Here is an 11,083-nt window from a genome sequence, read left to right on the forward strand (position 1 = left end):
TGAAATATTTTACTCTAGCAATATCATTTTCTTTTCTATGGAAATTCATAAGGGGAATAACCATTTTAGCGTTTTTTTTTCTGATGGAAGAAAACGCTATAATTATTTTCGGATAAAAGTAAATACCACATAGTGCCTCAACAAGGCAAGTTGGATCTTGAGATCAGTTGAGGTACAATAACATAGGCCAGCATAATTCTAGCCATTGTTGCGAGGTACTAGTTACCTAGTCCGATGGAACGATTTTTCATGCGTGGTAAAAATTAACGTTCTGACATTTGGACCTCTAATCACTCTAATATACCCTAACTCTATTTAATCTATATATATATAACTGAAAGTGAGTGAATATCAAAGTAGCACCTGTTAACTTTGTCTGCTATACGAAATATAATTTATCTAATTATAATGCTAATGATATTATGACTATAATTAAGCAGCGCATTACATTCTCCTCCTTTATATTCATGCATTCTGTATATTCACTTAGAGATAATTAAGTTGAATTATGTGAATTTGATTCGAAATTTGTACAAACAATATTCAATTAATTTAAAGTGCTTTTACTCATCATCCTGATTATTTTATCAAAAATGAATGATTACAGGTATAGTTTGGATTTTAAATTTGTTTTAGTGGAAGTATTTTCCCATCTTTAGTCGGTCATCTGCCACTTTTGAAAATCGCATCATTCAAATTGCAAACATATGTATGCATGCCTAGAGACGCGTCTGGCGTTACTTAATCTGGTTGCGTTGGTTACTGGGGACCATTGCGACCAAAGATGCGGTGTTTACTCTCAAAGAAGAAATGTACATTGTCGTGCTCTAATTTAAAACAAATAACAGTCAGTGTTATTCCAGTGCATTAAAACATAAAATCTAAAATTCCAGAATAAAGAATGCAGTACGTCACCATATAGAGTTTGTTATTTGAAATATTGCATATTATTGCTACAGTTTTGGATTGTTGCGTTGTATCGTTTACCTAAGATGTCACTGGCTGCTTTGTCATTTACTTGAAAAAAATATATATTTAAGTTAAAAACAGAGTAGATGTAGTTCCATAAGAAATACTGAAGTAACTACATAGAAAATGTATGATATTTGTCGTAAAGGAGGCCGGAAAAAGCGGGCGGCTCCAAGCTAGTTGCTTTACTTATGGCAGCGCTGTGGCCTTGTATTCTACTGTCTTCGATATTTTCTAAATATGGCCTATCATCTGCACTTAAGACGGGTTATTTTTCTAGTTTAATGCATTTCTGTGGTCGGTTTTACGTGGTACAACTGTATATCGGAGTTATTTTATCAATATGTATTAAGGTTATGTCAATTCATTCCCTGATAGAGTTTGTCATTAATTATGATGGTAAAGAAGATTAAATATAATTTTTTAATAATAGTAACTTAATTATGACTAAAAAAATATAAACATATATAACGTTATTAACTTAGGTATTATCATTTATATACACTATTCAAACGCATCATAAAAAAACACAATATTAGCAAAGCATAATAATATTACGATGAAAACAAAATACATAAACTTCGTACTATTATCGAACTTTATTACAATAGACTTCATAACTTTATATAAATAAAACAAGGCACGTTACGCCATCTCGGAATCGAGGCGAGAAATAAAACAAAAAGACTTCAACGCGCGTAGCTCTATGTAAGTGTAACCTTGATACAGAAAAAACTGACGAGTCATGGGATTGTAGAGCTTTATGAATAAAAACTTGGTTGTTACAAAGCACATATAAATTTCATAATACATTATCAGTTTATTGGTATTTTTATTAATTACTCGTGTGTTTTTTATTTTATTAATAACAATAAAAAGTATATTAAATATTTTAGTAAATATGCTGCTGCTATGTATAGAACCTGCAAGAGGCCCTAATATCGAATCCTGAAATTAATTACAAAAGTAAAAAATTCATAGTAATCACGCCATCTTGAGCAAAGAAACAAAATAAACGCCAGCCAAAAATACACGACCGGTACATTAATAACCTTGGCAGAGAAATCGATAATTTAAAAAGTGGCATTTAGAAACGTAATAATTAAATACGACGTCATAATATTGAAATGGCAAGATTCTTTAGTTTTTTTTTATAAGACACGAACTGTATTTTAATATACATAATATGACTTATGGTCAATATTAGGTGACGGATAGACAAAATAAAACTATTTTAATAGTTCTGGAATTTCAAATATAAAATATAACGCGTATATAGCCCACTAACAGTATGTCTATAAATACCTAACTAATAATATACTTTTTTTAATACTATTATTTTGTTAGACTTCATGATAGCTGTATTCTTCATATAGCGCCATCTTTCTAACTATAACATAAACAAGACAATTTGATCAATAATTTTAGCGTTTTGATATAAGCATATTGAAGTTTTACCATTCATGTATAAAACGAAGAAATAAGTTGTATACAGAAAATTAATAGAAATATAGTATATACATCTTAATATTATATTTATTATATGTATCTTTTAAAATGAATTATTAGCCAAGGTAAACATAAAAATATTCATAAAATATTCATTTTATTACACTAATAATAATGAGATTATATTACTCATTACTCTTTTCCTGTCTTCTGTTTATACTTCAAAGCGTTTTATGAATGAAACTTACTACGCTGGGTTCAACGACTCGCGACCTACGTTCTGTAATCGAAGCCTTGAACTTTTGTTCGCTTTGTAAACAAACTTGGCAATGAAGTTAATTCTACGAGTACATACTAGATGGCGCTGAACAGTGAATTTGTATTTAATATTTTTTATTGATTTAAATTCTAAAGGAAATATACCTAGATGTATGCAACTGTCTTCTATGTCTCTCGTATGCAGAGTGCACCTAAACTTAGTTAATAGATTGTTTTTATATTGATCTAGAGAAAAACTATACCAAGCCTCAGATTCAAGTTTTTTTTATATATCAGATATTTTTTTCGAACTATATATAGGCTGATAATTGTATAAATGGGTGATCTCATAATAATTGAATATAACGGCAGATAGAAACCGATGATACCAGATCGCGGGATCCCTGTGCCTGCCTCTTCACAAATGACTCCAATTACAAATGTTGTTTGAGAGCAATGTCTCCGAACGCAATTATATGCACGGAATGTCTCAGTTTAGGTCACTGTGTCGACTCAAATAGACTATTAGTGCCCAGGTCCCATTAGGTATTAGATACAACGCATGAACTATGAATAGCCAATTGTAAAATCGAACGTTGTAGGTTTTGCTTAATATTTATTACTTATAGTGATTTTCTTTCTATAACAATTGTGTCATGTTTGGCGAATATAAGAGTATTATTCTTAAAAATATAACAATATTAATTTATTATAATCTGTGTTATATAAAAAATATTTTTTCTGCAACATTCTCTGTTTTATTTTGTGCTAAATTTGATTCTATGTTATTGAAATAATTGTTCCAATATTACAATGTAGCAGTATAATTATTTTTAATTATTTAAGTAAACCAATAACGTTAATATAAAAGTAAGAACACTAGATAAAGATATAAAAAAACAATACAATGCCGCCTGACCAAGGATTTGAACGTACATACTCCAAATCATAACCCTATATATGCTAAGACACTACGATACAGGACTATTAAGTCATTTTACTCGTACGTTACCAAAATTTTGCAAAAAAATACTTACAAATATATGAAAAAAAAAAAATATCAATTATGCGGCGATAAAATGCAAGACCATCTCAAGTTGTCTATCTATGTTGTTCAAGTCGCGATATACCATTGAACAACTTTCGTGTTCCCGTGTAACTCCATGTGGCAAATTGGCGTTATGCGAAAGTGTTCTAACCAATTAATCTGCGTGGGAAAATTAATGTTTTCATGGTTACCTATTGTTTGTGTTACATTGTCGCTGTTATACATGATTTAAAGCTCTTCTTTAGCTATAATTTCGAATCAAACATAACCATATTTTTTTTATGTAATCTATATTAAATATGTTATTATCAACCTCAAATAAAGTCGTCATGTGTGTTTGTTTTTTGTTTCATTATGCCATTACCAAAGACTTTCAAACCGATCCATTGGGAACGAGAATATTAATGAAGAAGATAGATAAATCAGCTATAAAAACTCTTTTTTTTTGTGTTTATTTTGTGTAAAACGACAGTGATGTTATCTTCGCTCTATGAGGGCAAATTTCGTATTTTTGATGATGTGTACTCAAATACACTGAAGGATGTTTTAATGGAATCGTAAATCTATTAAATATGACATTTTGTGTGAAAACTATTGAAAATCAACATAAAATTTATATTATTTAGGTTCATTCTTCCGTACCACGATTGTAATTAGTATTAACTGCAACGTTATTCTTTATTCATGCTATTATTTTTTAATAAGAACATACAAATATTTTTTTATTTTTGTTGAAAACTATGTTTTTTCATATATAAGATAATCGACGATTTTTTACTTCTACGAACTTAGTTTATATAAAATTTAGATTGATTAAATTATTAAATATGTTACACATCAGCTATTATTCATGTTATTATATTATACTAATATTATTTCTCTAAATTTTACAAGGGAATATTTTAATTATAATAATACAATATATAAAATTGCATGACTGATAATTTTGATGAGGCAAAAATATAATTCAATTGGTAAGTAGTGTGATAAAATATACTATATCCGTCATTAATCGTCACGTGTTAGGTAACTTCATTAGTATATGTATATTAACCAAAAATGAATTCTAAAATATTCTACTGTATTATGGAGGCTGTTATGTCTATGAATAATTGCCGTACATCCATTTTAATTATGTAATACGCATAAAAACTCTTAATTAAATGTTTGTTACCTTATCTAGTTTAAAAACTAAATAAAAACTTTTATTAGAACACGGGAAGCAGGATTATCTATTTTTAGAGTACATTTTTTATGTAATAAAACAATAAAATTTTAATAACTGTTATATTTAAAAACATTCGGGTGGTTTTAGTTAAAATAACTAAAGGGAAAAAGTAAGAAAAAGATTTATACATAACACGAAGGAAGCATCACCTAATTATATAAAGATACATAAATATTTACAATAACTTGATAAAATACTATATATAATAATAAATGATAAAATGAAGATGCAAAAAACAATATGTTACACAAATAAAATGATATGAAGCATATTTACAAAAGTGATGTAAAGATGATAAAAACAAAACATAAAAACAAAAAAAAAAAACAATAGACTAGATAAAGATGAACACATAAATTACTAAATTAAGAAAAATAGTTAAAGCTATTCATGAAAATTTGTACTATAAAATAATAATTATAATACATTAAAAACAAAAAAAAAAACAGGTACATGTTATGAGTCCGGCGATGCGTGGAAAATCAAAGACAAGATTCACTCGTTCTAAACGCTCTAAATTAAATAATTTAAATAAATTATTAAATAAATTAATAACGTTAATATGAGGTCCGTACTAGACTAACCATTGTGACTGTAAGTCTAATCTTAGGTTTAGTTGGAGTAGGCGCTGTAGGCCAGGTTTTGGGCGTCTTGAGATGACCTGCCCCATCCACCGTGACCACCGCTTCCGTGGCTGAAGTGTTCCTCATGATGGGGATGGGCTACAACCTCGTAGCTCTCATGGTGGTCATTCTTGGCCGAGAGGAGTTTCTTTAGGAGTACTAAAGCAGAGGCGAGGAGAGCTGCCTTAGCTAACATCAGACCCTTGACAGCTGCGAAGGCGATGATTCCGAGGAAGAGAGGAATGAGAGACTGGATCTTCAGTTGCAAAAGAGCGAGGATGGGCAGGAGCTGCTTCAGCTTCTTCTTCTTGCCACGACCTGGAAGAGATAACCAAAGTTTTTAATAAAATAATGAAAATATTTATCGAAACAATATCATTTTAAGGTAAAGCAGCTGAATTGTTTAGTTTTTTTCGTATCGAGTCTCGTATTAAGACTAGAAAAATAAAAATTACGATTTAACTAGAAGCTGATGTCGAAAAATCATAATAATTGTTATTATGACAAAGTACCTTTTATTTGTTAACACAAAATGTGAAACCTAAATAGGCATTCGTAACTACATTCGATAACTTCTGTTTGCTTTCTTTGTAATTTTATTTCTCCTTAACAAAACATAAATAAATCTGTTATGACACACAGTAAGTGGCAAAAATAATTGTTACCCTTCACATAAGAGCCCTCAAGAGCCCTCTTTGCCAAGTAGCAGTCATTTCCGTTGACCACTAGACATACAAAATAAGTAGCCCGCACTCGATAAGGGAAATTTAAAAGTGAAATCGCTATAGACGCGGAAGTAAGCTACGAGGATGCAAGAATTCCAAATTGTTTAGATATTGCCTTGATCAGTAAACACGTCAAGTTCATCTAATTCGCATTCACTGCATACGCTGAAATTTGATGCCGCATTGAAATTCACCGTGTTACATTTTGCATAACACATTTGCGTAGAAAGTGTTTGGAAAGCTTTGCCTACTTAGGAATCGCCTGGAGCGACTTTTTTCCTATTAGATTTCGATAATACTTAGCGGAACTGTGGAAACTAGTTAGGTCTATGGAAATCTAGCAAAAACTAGACCCGCCCGGTCCGCTTTCCTTCGTGATCAACTTTGTTAATGGTATGGTGAAACTTTAAACTTGTCTGGTTGGTATTTTCTAGTATCCTACGGTTATGGCTTTGTCTTGCTGCGTTTTCTTGTATTTGATAATTTCTATTATATGTATTCCTTGCTATGTATAGATAGGATTGGATGGCTTTGATATCTTTTAAGGTAAATCAACCTCGGTGAAAATCGTAATAATAATTTAGAGGAAAAAGTAATTCAATTCTTATGCCATCTGATTAATTTCCATTTCAAATATTAAGAACAAAAAAAATAACTTTCCATTTTTAATTCTCATACGAGTTGAACCGGTTGAATTTTAATTTACAATTCGGCGAGAGTTATAACAACAAATTATATGCGACCAACTCATTTTTATATAACTTACTTTTCAAATGTAATTAGTTTATAACGGTTTGTGCATCTTCAAAAACTGGTTATTTTCTCCTAATTTTTTACATCGTCGACGCGATGACATGCGTTATTGGTTATAAAACGGTTATTCTATAACATATTATGTAACGTTATGCAAATTCGACATAATCATAAACAAAGAATAGTCAAATTAGTTACAGACAATGGAGTGTCTATGGGTGTTAGACGGGTAATAAAATTTGCATTGTGTATATTTTATTTGAGATGCTATTGTACTCTGTCTATATAATTTTCGCGGTAAAGTGACGTTAAACGTGATGAACTTATCGCGAGAACATTACAAATATTTTGTAGTTTTTAATATGGAAATGCTTGTATTATGTTCTTGGTATCCAATAATATACAATAAAAATAATATGAACCGACTTCGATCTTGCACCGATTCAATGTATATGGGCATTTGGCATATAATATGTAAAATCCGCAACAGAGAAACAGAAGAAAATGCTATTATCTATTACGTTATCAAATTTATTGTTTTATTTTAACAATTCCAAAGTTGAAGAAAATATCTACTGAATTATCACTGGAGATGTATACACCATCATTTTATTAGAATTTCTAAGACTTGCTACTGACATGGGATCTTTACCTCCGGATTCACTTCCTCCTTGTAAATATAAAGATTGAAAATAGTTTAATAACATATCATATATTTAATGTGCATCGCTCTTAATTATCGAGAAAAGTTGGTTCCAAATAGGAACTAATGTTACACGGGATTGTTATCATTATGATTGAATTAACACGCATAATATTATACGAGATTATACCACCCTTACACCCACCACTGCAACTCCTGGAAGCTAGGAACGACAGTGGTACGCATTTAGGACACGGAGCGGTGAATCTCAGCGAATCTTAGGGACCATTAATTAGTCCTAACTTGCAACGAAATGAATCAAATATATAGGAAGGAGTTGAAAATAAGTTAATACTTAGTTAACATGCATTTAAAATGATACTTTGAAGCTCACAGAATCCTAAACCGACGCGGTAATCAGAGCGTATTAAATATAATCAACGCCGATTATCTATTAAACAAAGCGGCCAACAATTTAAAAATATACAACAGAACAATACTGAGCAACAAACAAAACAATTATAAAAAGAAAACAAGACAATTTTATCTCATCATATCTTTAAAATAATTGTAGCTTGTTTGGTACACGAATTCTATTTCGCCCTAAGGTTAGCAGTTAAGCTCTTGGGAACCGAGCGTAATCTTTAACTTTCACTTGTTTTTTTTTTTGTGTGTAACTCGATCGTAAAATATAATGATACACCTGTTGTAAGACAGGTTTTGATAATAAATCAGATATTTTGTATCTGTTATGTGATTGACCAGTTCTACGAATTTGATATCAGTTAATAGACTAGTTGTTTTTATTATTTCCTGTTACTTGTACTTTGATACATTATAGGTATTTATTTTAAGACACTACTTTCTTCTTTAAAGTCATCAATCTAAACTACTTATAGGAATTCTGTTAGGAATTTTAATTGCCATCAAAAAATCTCAGAGCTGTAATTAAATAATTTCATTTGTACTTTACATATCCTGTAAAAACTTGGTTCTTAAAATATTAAAGATTAAAACTAAAATAAAGAACATAAAATCTAAAATTCTTTGAGGCGTGAAACAGTTTACCAACTTTACAGTTGAGTTTGTAACTCGTAACATATTTACGAATCATTGCCTCGTAGTTTCACTGTTACATCGTTAAGTTAATTTCATGGCAACTTTATCAGATTTGTCTCTAACTTTCATTAGAATTAAGATTGCAAAGATTACCATAATTCTAATTTTTATTAAGAGATTAGATCATTTAATAAGGGGAATAATATTTTGTTTAGAATCTATTATATCATTAAATATGATCTTGTTTAAATAATACCTACTTATGAACAATATCTGTGGTGGATAGCATCTTTATAAAAAACGATTCGTTAATGGTCATTTCATTATACGAATGATAAAAGCATTTTAACTGCAACAGTCATCACCTACTTCAAAGTAGTGTTACACTAGATTTATTTTACCATTTTATGAATGATCTTGTTCTTTACTATGAACAACGTAAAGGCTCTTATTTATATTAAATTACGATCCACTTTACGATATCAATTGTGCTTTGAGATACATAGACTTAAAAGTACTCACCTTCCTCAAGCGATCTCTTGACATCCTCAACAGTGCTTTTTGGCATGCGGAACTGGATGACATGGTTTTCAAAGAAGTCGGCAGCGGCGTCCACTAATCTTGTCTCGACTTGGCTTTCTCTAGCCCTGGGCTCCTCGGCGAGAGGTTCAAACGAGCGGCCCGAGCGAGGGGATCCGGATCCTACTAAGGTGATGCCATCGACGAGATTCAGTTCACGAGCCGAGGCAATGTTTTCGACGTAGCGCAGAGCTTTTTCCTGTTGGAGAAATTAGTATTTGGTTAAATTTTGAATAATTCTTTCTTGTTTACATATGTTTTTTTAGTAAGATTTTCGAATACCTTTTAATGGTTTAGTTAATTTCTTATTTTAATAGAAAATTTTTTACATTGATACAGATATATTATTTTGATGTTTTACTTAATTATTTTTTGTTAGAAAACAATGTCATTGATACAACAGATATTTAAAGCGATGTGATTCTAATGCATCAATATACATTTTCGTATAACTTAATTTATTTTAGGGACTAATATTTTAATATAAATATATCGAATGAAATTAATCTAATTTGGAAGTTATTTAATTTAAATAATTATAGAACTTATTAAATGAACTGGAAGTCTTTAAGATCTCACACCACACAATCACAACACACCTTCAAACACAAAGAGATATTGTCTTCGGAGCAGCTCTTAACTACGCCCATAACCGAGCTGATGACGTCTTCATCACCACCTGCTGGCTTGCAGGTCACCACCGCAACACTCACTAACAAAAGTACGAAGGTCTTCATGGTAAATCCTGTGACACTCCTTCGACGGTGGTAAGTGAAATGTGGTGATGGTGGAGTGGTAATGCGGTTTTATTTCACGTCCCCCACTGCCCAGTATTCCCGCCGAAAAGTGCGCGCACGCATGCGATGAGGTTCACGACGCATAAGTATTTCTTAGAGCCGGCGTATGAGTGGAATTTTGATTGAACGTTTGTAGGTATTTGAGTAATGGTTTATTGAACATTTTATTGATGTTCTAGATTTTGAAAACACGTGTTGTAGGGTTTGGTCTACATTATTTAAACACACATTAAATATATAGAAATAGTGGATACTTTAAACATTTTTTTCGTTTATTCAGTTTACACAATTTTTGGTCGATAGTTTTATTTTGTATTATGTATTTGTCAGTATGTTTATTTTACTATGGCTTTTAATCTCTAAGATCGAAAAAACTATAGAATCGTATTTAATAAAAAAAAACTCGTTATGAAGTTTATGGTTTACTTAAATTCTAAGTTATGATAAAGTAATTGCACAAAATTATGTAATTTAAACTCACAGAAGTAGGTCACAATAAAATTGCCATTCTCATAGTACTGGAGCTGTAGAGCTTTTACATGAACAGTGTTTTAGTTATAATTTACATAGGATGACGTAATAATATGGAGAGATAAGCAAATTTCATTTATTATGACTATGTAAAATTTTATTAATCCTATACCTTAAGCAGTTACCCATTGTTGTTTATATATAGCAATCTCTACAAAAAATATATAGATGTATATAGTAGTTTTACTATTTATTTAGTATTTAAGGTTTCCTTAATTATAAGTAGAATTATTTTTCATTATAATTTATTTTTTTATTACAAAAATGATTTTTTATTAAAAGTCATAATGAATGTATCATCGAAATATTAAACCATAATAATTATTACCATCATTATTATTAATTAAATTGTCACCATTAAAGACTGCAGCATTCCAATCGGTAGATATCAAAACGTAGTCGTATCTATACCATTAAAATT

At 30.4% G+C, this 11,083-nt stretch overlaps 1 protein-coding gene across 1 annotated transcript; it reads right to left on the minus strand.

Moving 5' to 3' along the window:
* Positions 1–4,997: 4,997 nt before the first annotated feature.
* LOC115455124 lies at positions 4,998–10,132 on the minus strand. The gene is made up of 3 exons (XM_037440203.1): positions 9,934–10,132; positions 9,278–9,533; positions 4,998–5,893 (listed from the first exon to the last, which is right to left on the minus strand). Exons 1-3 carry the CDS (start codon positions 10,069–10,071, stop codon positions 5,565–5,567), a joined length of 723 nt encoding a protein of 240 aa, XP_037296100.1. The 5' UTR covers positions 10,072–10,132; the 3' UTR covers positions 4,998–5,564.
* Between the last annotated feature and the right edge of the window lie 951 nt (positions 10,133–11,083).

Source organism: Manduca sexta, chromosome 18 (genome assembly GCF_014839805.1).
Source record: "Manduca sexta isolate Smith_Timp_Sample1 chromosome 18, JHU_Msex_v1.0, whole genome shotgun sequence".
NCBI lineage: Eukaryota > Metazoa > Arthropoda > Insecta > Lepidoptera > Sphingidae > Manduca > Manduca sexta.